Here is a 25,741-nt window from a genome sequence, read left to right as displayed (position 1 = left end):
AAGAGAGAGAGAGAGAGAAATGGGGTTTATAGTCCACTCGACACAGACTAGGTCATTTCAGGACTAACATATGGTTTAATTTTATTTCCATTATTCGCTTGCACGTAGGGATCTTTATAGCAGTGGGAGGAAACCAGAGGACCTGGAGAAAATCCAGGAGGTTGGACAGGCAACCCTACTCCTTGTCACGTACAACCAGGGATTCGAAACCACGCCAGTTGACTCAATGACAGGCCTTATGATACAGCGCACATGTGCTAACCATTCGCCCATCCCCCCCACCCCCCACCCACTCCCGTACTAAGGAATGGACAAACTCAGCACCAGTAAATATTAGCTTTGCTGCCAATATCGCTGATAGGGATGACATCAGGGCGAGTTAATTAGCCCCTGATATTTACTTTTTTCTTTCTTCTGCAAATTGAATTCTAAAACATTTCTTTAAATCATTAAGAAAAAAAGAAACTATGTTAGAAGTTTTTTTGGATAAAATATATTTCCTATTTAGTGTTAATGGGTACGTAAAATAGTGTGCAGAAGGCGTAAAATGAGTGAAAGATGCCATTTCAGCATGGACAATTTATATTACTACGTCTGATGTAAATAACACATGTGTTATCGATCTCAACTATACAAAGCGTGACCACATAGGTCAGTCAGCTTGTACAATGTAATAAGAAGGCTTTCACATTACTATTGAGAAATAGTTTGAGAAATGGAGTCTGTAACACATATAGCCATCATCAAGTGGAGGTCCCAGACAGTAATCAAGTAATAATTTTACAGCCTTCTAAATCATAGAGGAGCCAGTACGCCTATATAGTATTTCAATGCCTAATTTGTGTTTATTTGAATGACAATTAAGCCTGATTCCCAAACACACACATGCTTATTGAGTTGAATATGATAAGAACTAATTCTAATCTACTCCCAGTTTATCACAAAATATTCACTTATCTACTCCTATTGTAATAATTCCTTAATATAATAATAACATATGTCTACTCCTATTGTAATTATTGTTTATAATACTGTCTTATGTGACTGGCTTTGGGAAAATGGTACCAAACAATGAGTCATTTTTTCAATACACTTTACAAAGGACACAGAACTTTATTTTACGCCTCAATTGCATTGCTTTTGAAATGAAATGAAATGGGTTTAACTTTTCTGCATCGACTTTGCAAATGAAGACGGTGATCCTACTCCATGTCACCTATAAGATGGGAATCGAAATCACACCAATGGACTCAATAACAGACATTATGATCTAAAGCATACATATTAGATCATTCGGCCACCCAACCCACTAGTCTATATTGAAGCTAGCCATTTTGACAAATTCAATCACATAACCAGTATGATATGATTATATATATATATATAAGTAACACAGATCGTTCCTCCTTTATAATACTGATTTAACAAAATCACAGGCTAATATCTATTCATATAAACATTTATCTTAAATATAGAACTAGAGTCGGATTAAGATTTATAAGTCCCTGGCTCTGGGCTACTAGCTACTAGTATTGTAGGGATCCAGTAATATTCTCAAAAGGAAAGATAAATTCGATTTACTTTTACAAGGCTGACAACAATTAAAATTCAAATATTAGCTTTCCCTAATTTTGTGGTAACAAATTTCTCCAAACAATATTTTGATTCATTGTTCACAAATGAAATAACTTTTCACTTCATCTCAGGAGGCTCTACACTTGGTAATGGTCTCTGGATCACAACCCTGAAGCCTGTGCCTTAATCTGACTCTAGTCAGAACAAAATGTTCATGGTAATTTATTATGACTAAGGGAGACTGTTCCTTTATAATTTTATCGTCATTATATTTATAACATAATCGAACTGCATCAAGGCATTTCTGATCCTGATGATGATGATAAGTGTTGGAGATATTTATCAGTTCCTTGATACAGTCAGATTCTTTCATAAAACATAAATAACAAAAAAAATATATGATCCTAAATCTTGTATTGCTTTCCTAAGAAAATCATTCTCTTTTTCGAAAAGACAAAACAAACGAGTTTATTAAATATGGTAAGTCTCAATTCATGTGATGTTTTTTAGACCATTCATTAAAAAACAAATTCTGTTCACATAATCCCTATGTGTGTGTTTTTTTGTCTGGTTAATTATTTGACTATTTTTAGTATTTTTATAGATATTTATATATAACATGTCTGGCACAAAGTTCAAAATATAACCTAACCAGGCCCCAGTTTCACAAACCATTTTTCAGATTTAAGTTTAGAATTTACACAAAATTGTTTGCCTTTTTTTTTAGCCCTTTATAAAACTTTTGTTGTTTTAATGTATCAAATGCATCAATAAGCTTTGTGTTTCTGGATCAAAGATATTTCACATAAACATTTGTTGAAAACCCTCGAGGTTGGACAGGCGACCCCACTCCTTGTCATGTACAACAAGGGATATTGAAAGTTGAGTCAATTCTTAACTTAAACCTGGGAATGCTTTGTGAACTGACCTGTTTATTAGTAACAAGACATTTTGCCCGATATAACTAAGACTGTTATTTCAAGTCCTGAATGTATTTTGTTGAGATTTCTCCATCCATTCATGGCAAGTTGATTAATTCACAGTGTGATCATACATAAGTTGAGTAAGTCATAGTGTGATATATAATTCACATCACACTACCTAAATCACATGAAATTATCTACAATATGGGATGATTACCTTCTAATCAAAATATGTATCATCCTAACTGAACATCATCAGAGACCAGTCCTTCACGTTTATAAAATATCTATCTCATCAGAGACCAGTCCTTCACGTTTATAAAATATCTACCTCATCAGGAACCAGTCATTCACGTTTATAAAATTGTGCAGGAGCCATAAAAAGCTTCTATCAATTTAAGAAAAAGAGAAAAAAGCTTCCATAAAAAAATCTCTTAATTATATTGCAAGAGTAATTCTATATTTTCTTAAATAAAGGTGAGCCAAATTGTATTTATTCCTTAGTTTTCTGGTGAAAATGTTTGGTGAATATGGTAGCATCAAAATTGTCATTATGGAAACTGATAGCTCGAACGTATGCAGTTTAAAACTGAAATTAGTTTATCAATCTCAATATTAAGGAGAGCGATTTAGCGGTGTGTCGAGAGGAGCAGGAGCGATAGCGCACTTTAAACGTGAAGGACTGCAGAGACTTGATTGCTAATATCATAAATATTTATCGGCCTAAAAATGAACTAAAAATGAAAATTAATAATATTCATGGCCTTTACTGTTTAGTTCAAAGTAGTTATAATCCTATTATAAGGATTTCAAAATATTCATCACTTAAAGGGTTAACAAAAAATCAATTTCCCTATTGCACATATAAGGATTTCAAAATATTGATTGGTCTAAATTGAAAATTTCAAAATATTGATTGGTCTAAATTGAAAATTTCAAAATACTGATCAGTCTATTTGAAAATTTCAAAATATTGATCAGCCGATTCGAAAAGTGAACAAAATTTATCAGAAAAGTTCAATATACTTATCCGTCTACTAAACAGAAAATTACAAAAAATTTATCAGTCTAAATTATCAATATAGACCAGAAATTCATCACCTAGGTATCAGGATTTCAAATTATCTATCACCTGATTTCAATATTTTGGGGTTATTTATTTCAAATTAGATAACGGAGCTAAATAACAAAAGCATAAGCACAAGCACATGCATTATAGCTGGATTATAATCATAAAAAACATGCAAGTAAGTAAATCAAGGATCCAAGCAGCACAATTTTTGGATTTCATAAATTAAAGCCATCTTAATATAAGGGCCATTTACATGATAATGGAAGAGAGAATCAGGCTCTTTAAGCCCTATTTAAATGCATATCTTCAATTTCATAATGAATGAGGGAAAACAGACACTTTATATCCGTTATTCAATGTATATCATTAATTACACATTAAACAGACACTTTATAGCCCTTATTCAATGCATATCGTTTATTTCACATTAAACAGTTCCTTTAAAAACCTTTATTCAATGCATGTCGTTAATTTTAACATTAAACAGGTCCTTTAAAAACCCTTATTCAATGCATATCGTAATTTATCACTGAGTTTTCCCATTGCGTTGCACAGTTAATACTGTCCACCATATCTTGATCAATCCTACTTTGTTGTACAGTTTATATTGTCCGCCATATCTTGATCAATCCTACTGTGTCGTACAATTTATATTGTCCGCCATATCTTCAGCGTATTTATTGCTGATAAATTGTCGTAAACGATCAACTTCCACACGTAACTCCTTTAATTTTGAAGTCCACTGGGCGATGGTTTGTCCTTCCATATCATTGTTTGAAGCCCCACCCCCTACACCACCGTCATTTAATCCAACAGCTGAAATGACAAGACAATGTTATAGATAAATTGAGGATATTATTGATCTGCAGAAATTTCAATCGATTCAAAATCAATTCATTATTTTATTCTGGTATAAAATTATCAGTGCAGCTCGCTTAAAGATACATGTACTAGGGTGGCCCACACACCTACAGAAATACAGTCCACCGCTGATAGTTCGAGACTACCACTGAAGCGTGCACATTCGCCGTGTCGAGGCCAACTTTCTGACAGTATGATACTATAAATAGCCATGGCACGTGCAATTCTCTACAAATCTATCAACTATTACAGCCGTAAAAAAATTATTGTTGACGATTTTGAATAGCAGTGAAATTAAGCTTCTTGGTTATTACAGCAGATTTAGAAATTACGTTCGTTTCATTTTTTAAATCGCTTTATCATTAACTGTACCGTTAAGAGCGGCATCTTTTGGTTTAGTACAAATAATATCTCAGAAACACTCAGGTTAGACAGGAACATGATACTAGCAGTAGTTTCATTTTACTTTTACAAGCTTCTTAAAACAATTGTTGAGCTAGCTAACGTGCTCATTTCTAAATTCAATTTCTTGTTCTAGCTTTCTGTTATGTTTCGTAAAAAAGTAGTCTTGATTATCCCGACCTGTCAATCAGCCCTAGAATGGTCGATAGACTGGTTAAGCGAGACTAATTTCAAAACAAGGGCACGTAACCTATCTTTTACTCAAAAGTGTCTGGATGTTATGGACGACACATGGAACCAGTTTTCAGTCTATTATTTATAGATGATTAATGGTCATAGCTTATTAAGTACAACATGATCGTTTATTTAGTGACTATAATTGTGTGAAACTGATTTGAGGCTTGGCATATATATAAATATTGTGGCGAAATTGTCGAGATATATGGAGATATTTATTTATGGTGGGTCACCCTACATGTACATTATGGAAGATTAGACAAAGAGCTGGTAGTTTTCACTATAATAGTTAAAAATAGATAATATAAAGAGGATATGCTGAAAATTTCAGTCAAATTGATCAACTCTCAACCGAGAATTTAGCAATTGAATTTTAGGTCTAGCCTCCATCATCATTACTAAAGTTGATACGATAAAAAAACATAGTCTTGATTATCCATTTTTTTTAATTAATCATCAATGACATTGGTGTTAATTTCCTCCCCAAATATGAAATAAACATCCCCCTACCCCAAAAACCAGGAGGAGAACATTACCTTATTTGGTCCACCAAACACATGTTATCAACAAGATAGTATTTGATGGATATTTTGACAATGGTAATAATTTTACCAAAATATCACTGTTTTTTATGTATAAATACATCACTCAATTCATTTGTGATTTGACTCTATAGAAAGTGTGAACCAAACAATTAGTTAAAGATACAATATGGTCACAAAGACCATAGTATTACAACCCACGAAGAGAGAGAGAGAGAGAGAGAGAGAGAGAGAGAAATGGGGTTTAAGTCCACTCGACACAAACTAGGTCATTTCAGAACTAACACATGGTTCAATTTTATTTCAATAATTCGCTTGCGCGTAGGGGTCTTTAGCAGTGGGAGGAAACCGGAGGACCCGGAGAAAACCCACGAGGTTGGACAGACGACCCTACTTCTTGTCACGTACAACCGGGGAATCGAAACGCCGCTTATTGATTCAATGACCGAACTTATGACAGAGCGCACACGGGCTAACCATTCGGCCATACTCCCCCCCCCCCCCCATGATTGAAGAATTGATGACTTACATCCTACTCCTAGTAATATAGACATATTAGGATCTTCTCCCTTGGCACGTTGTGTACAGATATGTACTAATGATTGCAGCTCAGAAAAACATAATCCCAACTCCTGCATGAATCTCCTCTGTTGTTTCAAATTCTCGTCTGTACATTTCATTTCAAACTGTTTTAACTGATCTTTTAATATTAAATTCTGTTCCATCAGATCCTGATGCTGGGTATTCAGCTGAAAAGACACAAAAAGAAATATAATGACTAATATTTGAAAATTAAAAGTGGTTGTTTTCAGGAGTGGATGGGTACTGGGGGCAATTGTCCGAGGGGGCAACTGTCTTGGACCCAAACCACACAGCTAACCTATGTAATAACAAAGACTGTGTTATATTCTTCAGTGGAATAATGGAATCCTAGGCAATGCTCAATAGTACGTTCTGGAATTTAATTCTATCAAACTAAAATAGTGACAAACGAGTGAAAATACAGATTTGGGGCTAGAATGCATAGTGCCGACTGCACGAGGAAATATCTCAACCAACCATGACAGCTGAAACATATTTGTTGTGTTTAATTACATCACGATTCTACTCACACCACCTCTGTAGTCGGGACTGACAGAACTGTGACAGGACTGAATTCTGTGTCACACGATTGCAATTCCGTCAATTTGGGATGTTCCAGACTAACAATCGAGCATCCCCCCTAGTCATGTATGTAATGGGGACCTATTAAACTTGTACCTGACATTTTCAACAGTGTGCCTGACAACCAGACAAAAAAATAACAAAAACACTGAAAAAAAGACAACTATGTGCCAGATACAGTAATTATATCTCATCATATCATCCATGCATTGTTTGCTAATGCTGCCTGTCATGGAAGAGTTTCCTCCCTTTAATTAGTTATTGGAGTCAGTTGGATGGAGTCTTTGACTTTGAAAGAAATGGGGTTTTACGTCCACTCGACACAAACTAGGTCAATAATTCGCTTGCACATAGGGGTCTTAAGCAGTGGGAGGAAACCGAAGGACCCGGAGAAAGGCAACCCTAATCCTTGTCACGTACAAGCGGGGAATCGAAACAACGCCAACTGACTCAATGACAGACGGGACCTAATGATACAACGTGCTCGCGCTTACCATTCGGCAACCCAACCCGTGTTTGACTTAGAGACTAAAGTGTAGTTAAACATGTAGTTTTACATTAAGGACAGGCACCAGAGTAACTGAGTATGACATTCTCTGTAACAGGGTGTTTATTTCTAGGAGTCCTATTGTATTATTAACTTACATCTTTCATTCCCTTCCTCATCTTATTCATCTGTTCATCTTTTTTACTGATTTCTTGACGTAATATCTCGACAGATTCCTCCTCCTGTCCAACACGCTCCGTAAACTGACGCAGCTCTGTCTGATATTTAACTTCTTGATGTCGTAACTTACGATGTGTTCCTTCTAAAAGCTGAAGAAAACAACAATACAACATTAGTATAAATGAGAGAGAGAGAGAGAGAGAGAGAGAGAGAGAGAGAGATATGGTTCAATTCAATTTTATCTCAATAGTTTGTTAGAGGTCTTCAGCAGTGGGAGAAAACTGGAGGATGTGGGGGAAAAACCCACGAGAGTGGATAGCCGACCCCACTCCTTGTCATATACAAGCATAGAATCGAAACCACTTCACTTGACTCAATGACAGACAGAATTGTGTATAACGTCCACTGAACACAAACAAGGCCACTTCAGGATTAAGATATGATTCAATTTAATTTCAATAATTTGTCTGTGTGTTTGGGTATTAAGCAGCTGAGATTCACGTATAAACTGGGGATCAAAACACTCTCTCCCAGACAAGGCATGCCTGGTAACACAGCTAGTATATATTAAGCAATGATTCTTCAACAATATGTCATCTCATTTGCCTATGGAGGAGATTTTCTGAACTGCATAAGTAGAATAAAAGATTTCCTACCTTTTTAGCCTTTTCTAAATCAATGGCCAGTCTTTCTTTTTCTTCCTTTACTTCTCGTAGATCTTCCTGAGCGTTGAACAAGGCAGCAGCCATATCATCCAACTTTAATCTTTCATTTTCATCCGTTAAAGCTTTGATTTTTTCTTGTAAATGCCGCTCGGCATCGGTCATCTCACGATGTTGAAATTCTTTATGAGATAAAACTTTTCTCGCATGATTCAGTTTACGTTCTAACTCGTGTATTTTTGTGTCTTTTAGACTTGCTTCTTCTTTTAATTTCTGACAGTGAGAAGGAATTAAGGAAGAAAAAATGAATTAGTATAAGAGAATGGAATGGGGTTTAACATCTTTGATCATTCTGCGAGTAACATATGGTTAATTCTTTTTACCAAGCTGGTGAATATTGTCCGAAGAAAAATGCAGCCACAGTGGCTAAGTGGGTAAGACGCTGACTTGCTACTCTGGAGGTCTTGGGTTCCATCCCTGCATTGGCCAAGAAAGTTCATTGGAATTTTCTGACGTGCTTTCCCCTTGTCAGTGGTGCAAGACAGAGTGCCTCACAAGAATGGGATGGGATAAAAAAAAACGAGGTCCTGTGTATACATTGGTATGCACGTATAAGATCCCTTGGCAGTTGGAATTCAATGTAAGAGTGATCAATAGTGCCGTTGCCTGGGCAAAATTTCTCTCATAGCACACTGTATGGCGTATGCCCGTCTTCATTAGCCAAGTAGGAGCAGAACAGTAGGACGATAAACCCCATTTCATTTCATTTAAACTGCGCAACAATAGGAATCCAATTCATTTCATTTCTGTCAGAATAACGCAAATGTCGATCAGCCACTTTAAACCATGAGTATATTTATTAAAAGGATATTTCTTGTGCTGTTTTAGTTGTTTCTTCAGTGGTTGGTAGATCACCAAGATATTTTCCTAAACTATCAAGTTTACGTTTCAAGTCCACAGAACTTTCCTTCATTTCATTAAACTTCTTCTGCCATTCAACAGATTCTATTTCTTTCTGTTTCAACTAAAATATACAAAATTAAGAAAATATACAAAGTAAATGGATTAAACACCAAAAGTAAAATCATCAGATATTTCAAAGCACCATATTTTTGGGGGAATAGGTCAACAGATGACTTGACAAGAATCTGCACCTATACGCAGGAGAGAGAAAAATGGGGTTTAACAAACTAGTTCATTTCTGGACTAACATATGGACAAGCTTATTTAACAGTGGAAGGAAAATGGGAGACTCAAAGAAAAGCCATGAGATTGGGCAGACAACCCTAACATTGTCACATACAAGCTTGGATCAAAACCTCGCCATTTGACTCAATGACAGACATTATGATCTAAAGTGCATGCATTAGACCATTCGACCACCCTACCCACCTCCCTGGACTAGATTGGTATAATACATGATGAAACAAACCTTGATATGAAGTTCTGATGTGTTGGTATCTCTAGATTTAATAGATTTCTTCATCTGATCTAGTTCATATTCAGCAGCACTGTAATACACAGTTTAATACTATTTATAAACAAGACACAAATCAAATGAAATCAAATGGAGTTTAAAGATACACTATGTAAGATTTAGATAAAGAGCTAGCCATAGTTCGAAAATAGATAATGTAAAATGAAAAATTTGCAAATTTCATTCAAATTACTCCATTATGAGCGAAGATATTAGTCTTTGAAGGATTGACAAGACATGTGCAATAATTTCAACCACCGTACTGATTGTTCGGAGCTAAGTCTCGCTTCTGCATTTTTAGCTTAAATAAAAATATGGCTGAACTGTTCTAAGCTATTTAATATCGGAGAAATCGGATGCCATCGAGACCTGATTATGGCCTTGATAAGTTAATTAATGTCTAAGTAATAATTCATGTAACATTTCAGGCCTAAAGAAAGACCTGCAATAGGCAGATTTAGCTCTTGAATAATGTAGGTTTAAAGTCTAGTTTTCTGCTGAAACATCAGGATCAAATCCTGTACATCCTGATTTGTGAGTCAGTCCCATACTCATTCAATCTCATCAAAACACAGATTCTATTTTGTTTCATTTTTATAGTTAAAAATTTCGTTTTACTGGTCTTAACTACACTAGGATCTGGAAGAGTACTGTTGTTATCATTGACGTGAGGGATTAGCCAATGAAACGGTCTGTTACGGCGAGCTTTAGACGTGTTTTGCACGGAACTGTGGGTAATCCACTAGTAACATCAATGCTGATTGGTTAATCTGACGCATAGGCTCAAAAGCCGCTCGTATGACCTCTGACGCGACCTATCGCTACAACTGGTCAGATCTTCATGTAGTGTAGGCCATTGAAAGTATAAAAAAAAAGAAACGAAATATAGATCTGTATTTTAATCAGGGCTGGGGTAATGGTAATGGGTAATGGTAATGGAATGTAATCATTACATTTTTTAAGTAATGGCCATGTAATGAGTAATGGAAGATTTCAAAAGTAATGAGTAATGGAAATGTAATTAATTACATTCCAAAAATCATGTAATGGTCAATTACATTTCAATTACTTTTCAATTACATTTTATGACATATATAAATATTTCCAATGTGACAAGCCTCAAATTTTATAGCACCAAAGAAGTAATTAGGTGTATCTGACACAAATCCAATTCATTATAATTCTAAAAAAAAGATTTAAATCAGTTTTAAAAAATTATAAGAAAAATAAGAAGGCATTAAACATTTTCTTTTATTACTTTTTATGTAGGAACCTTTTTTTATACATGTAACCTAAGAAGTGGATTTCTGATAAGATGTATATTATAATCAAAGATTAGTACTACTTTGTGGCCAATCAATCAATCAATCAATCAGTCAGTTAGATTAAAAGACAATAAATAGTATCACTGCACTTTAATCTTAATCTCAAGGTAACAAGTGACAAACCAAACAATGACCTTCAAGTATCTCATCATTCTATGGTTACTTAAAACTAATATATATTTTGTTTTAAAGTCATGCTGAATAATTTACCATTTATTATACAATATATTATAGAAAAACTATTTGGACTGATTAAATTTATAACAAATTACTTAAAAGAAAATACAGTTAATTAACTATAGTTTTGATTCATTTTTCAAGTCATACAGTGAAAATGTCAGTTTTTGTCATCACTGCCCGTCACTATAAAATTTGCCTTGATGTTATAATTGCTAGAGATAATAATTCATAAACAAATATCTATTAAGTGAATCAAGGATTATTTTGAGTTTGATTTTGTAGGTACTTCATGGCAGAAAAACAATGTTGTCTTTCTATGAAAATGTTTTTTTATTTATATAGTCATAAAGTAATGGGTAATGGTAATTAATTACTTTCAATGTAATGGGTAATGGTAATTAATTACATTGCTAAAAATGAGAAAGTAATTGTAATGATTACATTTAAAAAGTAATGGTAATGGTAATGTAATTAATTACATTGGCAATGTAATGGCCCCAGCCCTGATTTTAATCAGACTGATACTCCTTGAGCTGCTCTGGCCCCCTCCAACTATCGCATAAGAAAAGAAAGAATAAAAACTGTTCTTCCGTACAATATACCGAGTTGTCAGCACAACAACTAGACAGGACTGAACGAAATGGTTGAGGCCTATATACATGGTTTTATATAAAGTAAATTTTAAAATGTATGTATATTCACCCTAATTTTAAACCTAGTTCATCTATTTCTATATTTTTCTGAGATCTGGTGTCAATCATCTCCGTCTTCAGAGCTGCATATTTATACTGTAGTTCCTGAAAATATCCATGACATCAGTAAACGACACAAATAAATAAAAAAAGGTAGAAATACTAGAGAACAGGGAGCCACCCTGAATAGATAGAAATAGAGTGAGAGAGTGAGAGTGAGAGAGAGAGAGAGAGAGAGAGAGAGAGGTCATTTCGGGACTAATATATGGTTCAATTTTATTTCAATAATTCACTTGCACGTAGGGGTCTATTAGCAATGGGAGGAAACCGGAGGACAGGCGACCCTACTCTTTGTCACATACAACGGGGATCGAAACCATGCCAGTTAACTCAATGACAGACTTATGATAAAGCGCAGGTGCTAACCATTCGGGCATCCACTAAGGGTGCGATACACTACAACTTGGGTACCGTGTAACTGAGCTGTTTTAGTGGGAGTTTCTGTATTCAAACCATTGTTGGCAAATTGTTCAAATTTGTTGAGAATCATAGAAAAATATTTGATTCCTATTGTTGCATAGTTTAAATGAAATGAAATGGAGTTTAATGTCCTACTTTTCTGTTCCGACTGGGCTAATGAAGACGGGCATACAATGTGCTATGAGGGAAACTTGCCCGGACAACGGCGCTATGGTCTGCTCTTATATTGAATTCTATTAAGGGGTCTTTTACATGCATGCCAATGTGTACACAGGACCTCGTTTTTTTGTCCCATACGAACAACTATACGTTTCCCTTGCCAGACGCACAGTTTTAAATGGTCCATCTTCATTAGATAATGAATGTTGGATTTACTTTCCAGAGTGGTGTTGAGTAATTAACAGACTATGCAATGTCGAGTAAACACCAAAATTTTCACGAATTATACATAGATGATTTTTAAAACTTTGAGAACAATTGAAAATAATTATGATTTACCTGTAATTTCAGGTGAGTAGAGTCCCCCTGATCGTCATTTGTTATTAAAGCATGTTTTAAACGACTTTCATTTACACTACAATCTTCTTCTAACTGTAAAATACGATTCTTTAACCTACAAAATTAAACAAACATATTTTAATTATCTAAGAGAGAGAGAGAGAGAGAGAGAGAGAGAGAGAGACAGATGTGGTTTAACGTCCACTTTACACAAACTAGGTTATTTTCAGGACTAAAATATGGTACAATTTTATTTCAATAATCCGCTTGAGCGTAGAGTTCTTTAGCAGTGAGAAGAAACCAGAGGACCCAGATAAAACACATGAGGTTGGACATGCGAACCTACTTCGTGTCACGTACAAACAGGGAATCGAAACCACGCCAGTCGACTCAATGACAGACCTTATGATACAGCGCGCACATGCTAACCATTCGGCCATCCAACCCCCCCAATTATCTTATAAGTATGGAAGTCGGTTAAGAGTGTCGCAATGTGTGGAAATACAATTCTTTATCTACAATCTGATTAGAATACAGATCTATATTTCATTTTTTATACTTTCGATGGCCTACAATACATGAAGATCTGACAAGTTGTAGAAAAAGGTCGCGTCAGGTCATTTGGCTTTTGACCCTATGACGTCAGACATTTATTAATCAAGCAGCATTGACGTTTCTAGTGGTTTACCCACAGTTATGTGCATTGAACGCCAAAGAGTCGCCGCATGAGATAGATTCATTGGACAATCCCTCATGCCATCCAGAACGCAGGTTATATAAAAAAATCTTCCAGACCCTAGTTTAGTATGGACAAATAAAACAAAATTTTAAACTATAAAAAAACTGATCGAGGTTCAGAAGTTGAAAGTGCAGGAATGTGAGGAAATAGAACGAAACATCGTAAACCTCATGTCAAGAACTCAATATTATATTTTCACAAATTCTTGCCCTCCCACGTCTTCATGCTATTGAAAATCCTCAAATTCTTGTTCCCTCGCCTTTTATCTTTTAAAACTTTTAGATCTCGACAAAGATTTTGAAAAGCAAATTGAGCGTGATAAGTCAAGAATATTCAGACAAATAATTTTATTAAAATCTTACTTTTCAATAATCATATTTTTTTCTTGAATAATACCATCAGCAGCACGACGAATTGGCTCCCATCGTGAGGCATCTTCCTCTTTTAAACTCAGTTGTTTAAATAAATTATCTATAGATATTGATGCTGGTTTATCATACAGTGCCTGAAATATTCAATAACTGTATTACATAATATATATAATCAATTTCATATATATGCTCAATATCTATTACTAATTTCAATTTGTTTTATTTCCATTACTTTTACCATATTGGAAATGAAGCTTAGATACTCTTCTTTTTCTAGAGAGAGAGAGAGAGAGAGAGAGAGAGAGTAGGGGGTCTTATTAGCAGTGAGAGGGAACTGGAGGACTCTACTCCTTGTCACTACAACTGGAGAATCGAAACTAAGCCAGTTGACTCAATGACAGACCTTATGATACAACTCGCATGCACTAACCATTCAGCCATCCACCACTCCTTGCTATAGTGTGTGTTTGATAGTTTTATTAATTTAAAGTCTGCCTCCACCGAAGTGATATCACTGACAATATTAAAATTTCAATTTTAACCTTTTTTATATTATGTTTTACCTGTGTTTCTATGTGTTGATGGAGTAGCTGTTCTTGATGTAATTGTTGCCAATGCCGTAAATCACCCGTAGAATGACGCAGGTTCCCCGACGAATGTAAACTTGTTCCAGGCCCCGGAACATTCTCACGCCGAACGTATCCTGGACCTGCAGGGGGAAGGTTACGCTCTCTCTCAAAACCGTCATGCCCCGAACCCGACTTAACAGGCGTTCTGTATATCATTTCTGCCTGATTCGAATGTGACGCTGGAACCCTATAGGAATGTCCTGAACTATACTGCTGACCGGCCCGAGATTTGAAGGGTAAAGTTTTATAAGTGAAATCATTATCGTGTCCGATTTTTTCGTAGCCATCGCTACTTAAATACTGCACGGTGGTCGGGTCCCTTCTCACGGGTTCGTATTCCCTGTATGGGGGATCGTAGTGACTACTTCCTGGCACCATGGTATATTTGCCAGGTTGATATATTCGTGGTTCATGTGTGTTCTCCGTGCTATATGTATGACTAGGAACTGGACTGTGAGATCGAGCTGGCCGGTGAGTTTCATCAGATTCACCCCATCCTGATAAATAAAATACAGACACAATGATCAAATAAATGTTTAATGTAGCTTTTTTGGTTCATATGAAATGAAATGGCGTTTTACGTCCTACTGTTCTGCTCCAATTGGGCTAATGAAGACAGGCAGTGTCTGTGAGGGAAATTTTGCCTCGACAGCGGCGCTACAGCCTAATCTTATAACAATACCAACTGCCAAGTGATCTTTTACATGTGTAAACAGGACCTTGTCAGTCCTTCTGTCCTGCATCACTCGACACAAACTAAGTCATTTTGGGACTAACACAAGGTTCAATTTTATTGTCATGTACCACTGAGGAATCAAAACCACGCCAGTTGACTCAATAACAGACCTTATGATACAGCAAGGATGTGCTAACCATTCGGCCATCTAAGTCAAGAACTCTTTCCAATAAATGCCATCTGAAATGCCCATTTCTTCAAACCCAATTCGATTCAATCGGTTATTAGTTCATTCCCCAACAAATAAACTAAATATCCTACCTGGATACGGGGGTGCCTGAAGCATCTTTTGGTAATCTGTAAGAAAGAATAAACCACGTTTTTATTGAAGTAGATTAGTATAATAAGAAATCGTGTCAACCCACTATTTACGGTGAGACTAGCATAAAGTTATTCTTCTTATTAATACATTTACATGCTCATCTATACAATGAGAGAGAGAGGGGGTTTAATCCACTGGAAACAAACTATGTCATTTCGGGATTAGCATATCGTTTAATTTTATCTCAATAATTCACTTGCGCATTGGGGAATTTAGTAGTGGAACGACCTGGGGAAAATCCATGAGGTAGGACAGGCAACCCTACATGTACATGTACTCCTTGTCGCATACAACCAGGGAATTGAAACCACGCCAGTTGACTCAATAACAGATCATTTGATTGGCTAATCCCTCACATCAACCACAACGTGGGTTATTATATACAAACTCCTCCCAATCCTAGTGTAGTAAAGACAAGTAAATCGAAATTTTGAACTGTTAAAAACGAAACGAAATAGAATCTGTGATCAGATCCCCTGGTTAGTGAGCCAGTGGCTTACTCACTGAACCACTGCAGCTCCCCTTTAATATAAATAAACATAACTAACCTGGTACATTAGTTTGATTGGTTGCTGCTTCGTCAGGTGACTTCCACGACATTTCTATATATCTACCAATAGTAGACAATATAACGTCTTAATTACATTCTCGCCATTTCTCTGTTAAAATCAGATTTACATTCCTGGAATAAATAATTCATGAATTAATATATTGTTTCAATGACATTTAGTAATAGAACTGGAATATACAGGTGACAATTCTATGGAAATCAATTACTGAGCTTGATAATGACTAGAGAAACCTAGTTGAAACGTCGCACAGTAATAAGCAGTAATTATATTTCATAGAATTATCACCTGTATATTAATATATTGAATCAAGGGTCACATGACAATGGTCATAATCAGCTGTCTTGACCATAGTATGGCTTTGATACTAAAATAGCCATTAGAAGGCCAGACCATACATGTATAATCTGTTGAACTACACACCATTACAGGGTTTGTCAAACATTTTTTCAAGGATATTCAAGGATAAATATACATCAAATTCAAGGATTTTCAAGGACATTTTTTAGCCTAAAGTTACAATTTTTCATCTTAAAAATAACCAAAACATTACCAACTATCATAATAATCTCATATTTAAAAGGAATTGAAGACATTTGCAACAAAATTAAGGATCTCAACTGAAATTCAAGGATATTTTCCTATTTCCCCGAAATTCAAGAATATTCAAGACCTTGAAAATGAAATTTTAAATTTAAGGATATTCAAGGATTTTCAAGGACCGCGGAAACCCTGCATTAAGACTTGTGTCATATGTAACTTTATACATGTTACAGTAGGAATTACAAAGAATAAACTTACATAATTCGGGAATTCCCATTCTAAATTTAAGTATACAGTACATGTATATTTGACTTTATCCTAACATCTAGTACATATGTATAACACCAATTAGTTTAATACAGTAGACAATACAAGTATCAGATGGAATTAAAAAGAATAAATTTACATGTATTCAATTGATACACACATGTACAGTACATGTGTACATCTATATTTGACTCTGAACATCTAGCATAACACCATGTTTATTTTACTAGACAATGCATGTACATCTATTCACTTTATAGAGTACATATACATGTATCAGTGTATATTTGACTCTGAACATTTAACATAACACCATTATTAATACACAAGACAATACATGTACATGTATTCGCTTTATACAGTACATGTATATTTAACTCTGAACATCTAGCATAACATCATGTTTAATACACTAGAAAATACATGTACATGACATTTAAGGTGTATTTCCTAGTAAACATATACCGGTATAAACAGGCTGATATTACAATTCTTCTTCTCCTTCTCAAGAGTTTTACATCCACTTTCACCAATTTTTACATCCACTTTCACCAAGATTGATATTACATCAGGTCATCGAATTCTTATTGGTATATTCTACATGTTAATCTCTACCTCTAAATCAATCAGGTATTAGCAATTCAAGCCTTGTGCCATCTGTGACCTTATAACAACTCAAATGCACACAGTCATTGTTTTTATAATCAATGTGTCAATTTAAACACATGAACTCTGTCTAACGACCTCATTAAACAAGTTGTTAAACCTGTTACTTAATCTAATTAAACCAATCTGATACATGTACATGTACATCTGTCAATTCAAATCTTTATTTATACCGGTACTGTACATGTACATGTACATCTGTCATTCAAGTATATTTATACTATACTTGTACTGTGGAAGGTGACATTTTAAACCTACATTATGCTGGAGCTAAATCTGCCTATTGCAGGTCTTTCTTTAGGCCTGAAATGTTATCTAAATTATTAATTAGACATTAAAGATACATTAGGCTGACCTTAAAAATATCTTTGTTTCACCAAACCCGACCCACAATCGAGGAGAAGGGTCGGTAGGTCGGGTTTTTTTTCAGATTTTTTTTTTAAGAGCTAATTTGACAGCTTGATAATTTTTCGGGTGCAAACATTCGTCTTCTTTTATTGGCAAACAAATCAATGACATCGGGATTTTTCTTGATGCACGACTCGCACACAAATTGCCACAAACTCACGTTTGAAACTCCCTCAACACGTTTTTAACGATCGTGCGGGTTGTGCCTTCATTTTTCTCGAAAACGGATATTGAAAATATCGTCGTCATGTTTAAAACGACGCCCCACAGACATAGAGGCAGAATCATTTCGTGGGAATGGACGTGCTTTCGTCTGCAACCATTTTGTTGAGAAGCGACACCTATGACGCTTTCGTCTTGATCAACCAGTTTCAATAATGAATCAAACCATAGCCATAGTAAAGGGAAATAACTCTCGTGATATATTTCAGGTTGACACACAAAATAAAATAAAAAGATCGCGGAACAGTGCAATAAAATAATTTAAGTCGGGGGTGGTTTTAGTTAGTCGGTCGCGTTAGGCGAAACAAAGATATTTTTAAGGTCAGCCTTATGGGAGATTTTTATAGAGAGTTGGCCATTCTTGCTATAACAGTTCAAAAGAAGATGATGAAAGAAGAATATATTGAAAAAATCAGTCAAATTACTTTATTCTGAACATAGTTATCATCGTTGTAATATTTGCCTAGAAATGGTAGAGAATTGTGTCTTCACCTTCGCTGATCGTTTGATTGACAGGCGTTAACTCCACCTACATATCTCGATTATCAAGTAAAGTTTTCAATGGCATACCGAAACGCTTTACAGCGGCCTCGCTAAGTACACTCAATCATTTAGCCTCGTATTTTCATCAGGTTATCCCTTATTTGATTTAATCAATTAGTGAAATCCTATTTAAATCTGAGCTGTAGCCGAGCCATCCGTGGGTCTACAGAGTTGATTTTGGTCTTGTTGTTTAAATAAAGATCTAATTTATAATTTCTATAACATCTGAAGCCTAAATTAAGACTTGCAATAATCAGATTTAGCTCTTGCATAATGCATGTTTAATTAACTTATCCAGATCATATAATCAACTCTTGATGTCATCGCTATCCTGTGATATTTACTGGATTAGGATCCAATTTGCTGCTCAACTTTCATTCGAATTTAATCATGAAATTCATACATGTAATCGAGACTTTTATCATACCAACTTAAGTAATGATGATCGAGGCTAGGCCTAAAATACAATTGCTAAATTCTTGGTACAGCTGGAGTGGATCAATTTGACTGAAATTTTCAGCAAATTCCCTTTACATTATCTAGTGTTTAAATATCATAGTGAGAACTGTCAATTCTTTATCTAATCTCCCATAATGTATCTTTAACTAGACTATACATGTACTATGCTAATACTGTTTATTTTTAGACACAATGTGTATTGCCCATACAAGACGCTATATGTACATATTGCTGATTGCAATACAGTGAGGTCAATATTTATGTCCAAATTATGCTCAAGCTTTCTATACATGTATATCTCAAACCTTCATTTTTTTTAAAGCCTATTTTATAATGTTCGAATCAAACCAAAGTTTATGTATAAATGTCTATTATGGTACCAAGACAAAAGTCCTGTTAATACATCATGTGGCTTAGCAATATATCATTTTAGTCTTTATTATCAGCAGGATCATTGTCTTTCTCTACAAATACATTTTTCATCGAAACAGCAAGATGATATTCTTGCAATTCTCGTATTGATATGAATATTGCTCGAAAGTATCTATACGTATTGGTGTATCAGTATATGAACACAGCACTACATGTATCTAGTACTTTTTAAGTTAAAATCACTTATATGGATATACATGTACTACTTCTGAATTTATTATCATGATACGTTTCGATACACATGATACAGATATGATTATGATAAAGATATCTTCTGTATGTGTATCAAAAGGTAGCATGTTAATGAATTCAGAAGTAGTACATGTATATCCATATAAGTGTTTTTAACTTGTGAAATCTACTTCTATATGTCTTATAAGGATTATAGTACTTTTTAGTTTATTTGATTTAAGCAATATTTTATTATTTAATAAGTCAACAATATATTTACATACTTATATATGGATACAATAGCACACATTGCTACTAATCTCAATTCTCTTCCACAGACATTGATGATTGAACAGATTGATAACTGAAATCACTGGATATAAGCTTATTCAATCTACTCTTGATTGTTTATCACCCTTGGTGGAAGTGAATGTAAAATTCCAGGCACGCACACGCACTCTTACACTTGTAAGTTTAATTGTTTTCCTGTTGACAGGATGTACATGTATATCTGGGCTAACTACATACAGTTCCTACCAAATTTTTGAGACCAGAATCGCGCCGACGCGGCGAAAAAAAACACTCCGAATTCTCTTAGATTTCACGGTGAAATTTCGCTTAATTCCGCGGCGATTTTTCTCTAAGATTCGCCGTGTTTCTCTAGGAATTCGCCGTGTTTCTCTAGGAATTCACCGTGTTTCTCTAGGAATTCACCGTGTTTTCTCTAGGAATTCACCGTGTTTCTCTAGGAATTCACCGTGTTTCGGTAAAAGTACATCGTGCTTTGCCGTGCTTCCCGCAAGGAATTTGCGAGCCTACCTTAAGCTAGGGTCGAACTAATATTGTCTATAATACATTTGTAAATTGAAGGGGTTGTAATATAGTAATGCTCCCGGGAATATGTTTAAAGTACATTACAACTATGCACATGTCAACCTATCTTAGATCTACCATACTTTTACATGTATTCATTTCAACTCCTCTGTAAAACTCTTTTCTATTTTTGCGTGATTTAATTAATAGAGTTTTAATAAAGGACAGATCAATACAAGTAAGCTTACATGTATATCAAAAAACCCAACATTTCAAAATAATAAAGTTGAAGGAGGGTTAATTGGTCAATTCAATTCTAGCTTAAAGTTAGTCTGATTTTAACTGAATAGTGGTTATATTTTTCTGCTCGACAGATACATTGTACATCTATTTATTAATTAATTTGTGCTTATATGTAACTGCTATATATCCGATGTAATTTTTTGATAAATTGCAACATTGAGAAAATACAGAATATGTACATTTTTTCTTTGTAATTTTACTTTTATATAATTTAAATAAAATACTGTATCATAATTTTAAACAATCTATTTATATTTTGTAAAACATTTTTCACAGATCAATTTATATAAGCTTTCATTATCTAAGTTCTGGCTTGCTTTTCAGACCCCATCACTATATGTATACGTATATATTACAATCTGAATAAAATGCAGATCTATATTTTGTTTCGTTTTTTATACTTGCGATGACTTAGAACTACATTAAGATCTGACCAGTTGTACAGTAGTGGAAGGTCGCGTCAGGTATCACACGAGCGTCTTTTGACCTTATGACGTCAGACATTTGATTAATCAATCAGCATTGTCGTTTCTAGTGGTTTACCCATAGTTCTGTGCACCTCACACCAAAAACTTAACCGTAACAAATCGTTTTGTTGGCTTATCCCCACTTCAAGCAAAACGCTGGTAATACATGTGTATTAAATATAATAATTCTTCCAGATCATATGGTAGTAAAGACAAGTAAAACAAAATTTTAAACTATAAAAAAACGAAAGGAAATAGGATCTGTGCTTTAATCAGATTGACGTATATTATTAAAGATACATTTTGTAAGATTTAGATAAAGAGCTGTCTATTCTTACTATACTGAGCGCCATGGAAAACGCATCACTTTTTTTTCCCAAATATTTTATTACTAAGTGGTTTTGTATGTATAATATTATGCAATACTATGAACTATTGTTTCACACAATGCTCCCAAATGCAAAAAATATCAGCCCGTGTGCACAAAAAAAAATTGCACGAGATGCACATGAAAAACCCAATATTCACGTGCAGCATTGTGTGTGAGCCCTTTAAAAGCATGTTTTCAACTTAATGTGCAGTACATGAACTGTGAAACGTCAATCTGTCGTAATTTGTTGTTGGACATGTGAAGGAATCGAGCTAGAGATGCCGAAACTTACTGAAAATCAACGGAATGAAGCCATGGGAATGTCCCGGGCTGGCATGTCTACACGTGCTATTGCCAGACACTTCAATTGTCATCAGTCCGCTACATCCGGGTCACTTATCTGCGTGACAGATTCTGCCCAGCGACTCAAACAGGTGCAGCAGTCGTCGGAGGACAAGGACCAGTAAGTGCCAACACCGTAAGACGTTGTCTAAGAGAAGTAGGACTCTGTGCACGACGACCTTATGTTGGAGCTATTCTCAGGGATCATCACCGTCAGCGGCGTTTGATATGGGCTCAAGGACACCAGACATGGAGAAGAGTAGACTGGCAAAGTGTGCTCTTCAGTGATGAGAGTCGCTTTCATCTTTATCACACTGATGGCCGTCAACGTGTGTGGAGACGTCTTGCAGACTGCTGCGTCTTCGAAATGAATCGATGGGGTGGGGGAAGTGTAATGGTGTGGGGAGGCTTCACATTTCATCACCGGACCACCCTACACATTTGCAGGGGTCGCGTTAATGCTGCAGCCTACCGTGATGATGGCCTGTGGAGGACACACGCGCTACTGACATCTGTGTCGTACTTTTGGTATTGACCCCTCTGACTGTGTACCCTTGATTACAGATTAAACATCCATAAGTGTACAAATGTGTTGTTATTGATGTGTTCCCATTTGAATATTGTTCACAATAAGAAGCAAAATAAATAAGATATGTTTACAGGATCATTTTGTTATACGAAAAACTAAGTGATGCGTTTTCCATGGCGCTCAGTATATATAATAGTTCGAAAGCAAACTGAATTTATTGAAAATTTCGTCAAATTGCTCTAATGCGAGTGAAGTTATTAACTTTTCGAATATTTGACAAAATGTGTGCATTAATTGCAACCACCACACTAATAGTTCGAAACTTAGCCTCGCTTCACCATTTTTAGATTAAATCAAAATATGACTGAACCATTCTGATCTACTTAATATCAGAGAAAATCACTCTTAGGGACACGAGAACATTGAGAGAAACGTCCAGTAGACAGTGATTAAACAACCGAAAAAGAAGTTGTTTTTCCGTACATTCAATCTAGAAGTAGAACGACACTTAAAATTCTAGTTTTTAAAAGTTGTGTCCTTTCGTTCTTTCCTCTGTTGAAACCTTTAAATAGCAAGGGTTTGTTTACAACATCTCTTCCTTGAATAATCCTATAAACTTGGATAACATAATAGCACTTCTTCTGTATTCCAAGGTGACTAAGACAAGACTTCACAGATGTTTTTGGTACCGAAGAGGTTTTCTAATCCCTTTATATACGGTAGTGGATATTTAACCGTATACGGCAAAGTATCTACTTCCGCTATTTTACCGTACATCGTTTCTGATTGGCTAATTTGTATGATGATGTCATACCTTATTCAAAATGGCGGAAAGTACAGATGTTCTGAAAATAGGAGATAAATTTGAACCCTAATCCTAACCCATTTTTTTAATCCATCAAAATGGGAAATTAAATTAAATTAATTACAACAGTGTGTTCTTAATTTATTTTCAAATTTTGGGATTAATACCGATTTTTAAAGTAGCCGTATACGGTTAAATTCATCTCATGTACGGTCAAATAATCCAGGAACTGACACTTGATGACGTCACTATATTCCAGCCAATCAGAAACAATGTACGGTAAAATAGCGGATGTAGATACTTTGCTGTATACATACGGTTAAATATCCACTCCGTTTATATACTAGCTTGGTCATTTTGCGTTGGGACGTTTTCAACAGCTCGAATGTCTGTATATTAGTCTGAACTTTTAGTTTTAAAACCAACCGACCAAGACCTCCAAAGCACAAATGGTAATGACTCTTTACCTTAATTCCAGACAACACAGCAGTTGACTTTGAGCTTCAAGCTTGCAAAAGGATGTTCTCATGATGTTGACATAATCATGACAATATTGACATTCACATTGACATTGCATAGATGACTTCCACATCATAACTGCCTGCATCCTGTTTTTATTGATAGTTAGAACGACATCTTGATACTCATACTCACACACCGTATCCGTTCAGACGTTGACTAACTAACTGGACCATTCCACAACTGGCACAAGCAGAGATTGGAATGGATTGCCAACTTCGCAAATATTTTTTTTTAACGACTTTTTGGGACAAGAATCCAAAACAACATTATTTCTGGATTTTTTGAACTAGTGACCTCCAATTTTGTTTTGATAGATAGCCTTATGAGTTAATGTCAAATTTAATATTCACTTACCTCATTATTTCGATCTAAAACTATTGAAATCTCGATTATAATCTTGTCGACTTTCGTTAACGACGTTCATAAACAAGTCCAGTTAATGGCGGATATACACTAGCGCCACTCAACGGTTAACAGAACTAGGTAAAGGGGAGATAACTTCACCCAGTTCGTTATTGTAATTAGGACTCAGACTAGCAATTATTTGCCCATTGACTTCAATGTTAAATGACTGTAACATCACAGGCTGTAGCTTTTTGCTCAACATTCCGTTGGTTCCAATCTTTATAGGCACAATGGGGACAACATTTGGCAATCTCCTCATAATAATTTTGTAGGGGGTTGACCATTTAGATTGACAGGGGTGAAAATCTCACTTCCGACACAATGATTGCTCTGCAGAAAGACACTTTACACTCCCTATCCCTCCGCTGTAATATCATCAGTATTACCCAAAACTGCTATGAAATTGCAAATTTGATCCCTTTTCTCCAATTCTAACCAAAAAATGCAGGAAGAGGGGAGAAAAAAATTAAGGGAAAAATTGTCTATTTATAACTCGCACTAGTTATAACCACGAAGAGCCCAAGATGTCACAACCATCTGAATAAAAACACGGACGGGGGTTTCAGATCGATTTTCCTATCAACCTGTCAAATAATTAAGGATAGAACACCCTTTGAATAAATGGTTTTACCTTACCTCCCAGTGTTATTCTTCGTACAACATCAGCTGTTTCATTTTCTAATCTATTATGATGCACCGATTTAGAAATTAGATAACATTTTTACTTTATGGAATTTGGAGGGAAATCTCACAAGTTTTGGAGGAAAATTTCACATTTCATCACGGATTCCCACAGAAGGTTGTTTTCTATTGGAGCTGCAACATTTATTATGCGCCTAGTCATTAGGAAAATACCGCGGGTTTGGGAAAAGCAGTGAATACAGAGGATACGCCCACATTTTGCAAGAGATGGATAGAGAACAAGCTAAAAACAAACGGGATTTTTTGTACAATCAGGGGCAATAATCCAGAAAGTTGTGGTATGAAACGCGCAAATATCAAAAGGGACTGAGATCATACGGATATAAAGATACGTTTTAAGTTTCATCAGAATCGGATAAAAATTGTGACCTCTAACGGGTTGACAACCTCGTATTGCATACTTTTACACATTTTGCGTACAAAGAGCGGCCATTTTGTTGGGCAGTTTCATTTCGATTTTCCCAAAATTCGAATTCAACCTTCATTATGGTGGAATGGTGAAATATTTAAACGGTTTTTAAAATTGGAAAAATAAATTGTGACCTCTAGAGAATCCGCAGGCTAAAAATGCGATTTTTCAAACAATCAGGGGCCATAATCCAGGAAGTTAAGTTCGGGTATCCACGATTATCAAAAGGATCCAAGATCT

At 35.3% G+C, this 25,741-nt stretch overlaps 1 protein-coding gene across 1 annotated transcript; it reads right to left on the bottom strand.

Moving 5' to 3' along the window:
• Positions 1-342: 342 nt before the first annotated feature.
• LOC126809949 (centrosomal protein of 85 kDa) lies at positions 343-24,427 on the bottom strand. The gene is made up of 13 exons (XM_050534822.2): positions 24,340-24,427; positions 16,103-16,236; positions 15,494-15,529; positions 14,431-14,993; positions 13,859-14,001; positions 12,758-12,872; positions 11,790-11,884; positions 9,538-9,616; positions 8,977-9,129; positions 8,100-8,384; positions 7,422-7,592; positions 6,142-6,361; positions 343-4,386 (listed from the first exon to the last, which is right to left on the bottom strand). Exons 2-13 carry the CDS (start codon positions 16,152-16,154, stop codon positions 4,202-4,204), a joined length of 2,097 nt encoding a protein of 698 aa, XP_050390779.1. The 5' UTR covers positions 16,155-16,236; positions 24,340-24,427; the 3' UTR covers positions 343-4,201.
• Positions 24,428-25,741: the final 1,314 nt, after the last annotated feature.

The sequence above is a fragment of the Patella vulgata genome, chromosome 2 (assembly GCF_932274485.2).
Source record: "Patella vulgata chromosome 2, xgPatVulg1.2, whole genome shotgun sequence".
Taxonomy (NCBI): Eukaryota; Metazoa; Mollusca; class Gastropoda; family Patellidae; genus Patella; species Patella vulgata.
The sequence above is the reverse complement of the archived record's forward strand: the minus strand, read 5'-3'. Positions and strand labels throughout refer to the sequence as shown.

Excerpts from the sequence above, each read along its gene's own strand:
- LOC126809949 (XM_050534822.2), bottom strand. The coding sequence starts at position 16,154 with ATGTCGTGGAAGTCACCTGACGAAGCAGCAACCAATCAAACTAATGTA. Across the intron at positions 9,130-9,537 it reads CATCAGAACTTCATATCAAG|TTGAAACAGAAAGAAATAGA; the intron begins GTTTGTTTCATC and ends TGTATATTTTAG. Across the intron at positions 8,385-8,976 it reads CAACTAAAACAGCACAAGAA|TGTCAGAAATTAAAAGAAGA; the intron begins ATATCCTTTTAA and ends ATTCCTTCTCAC.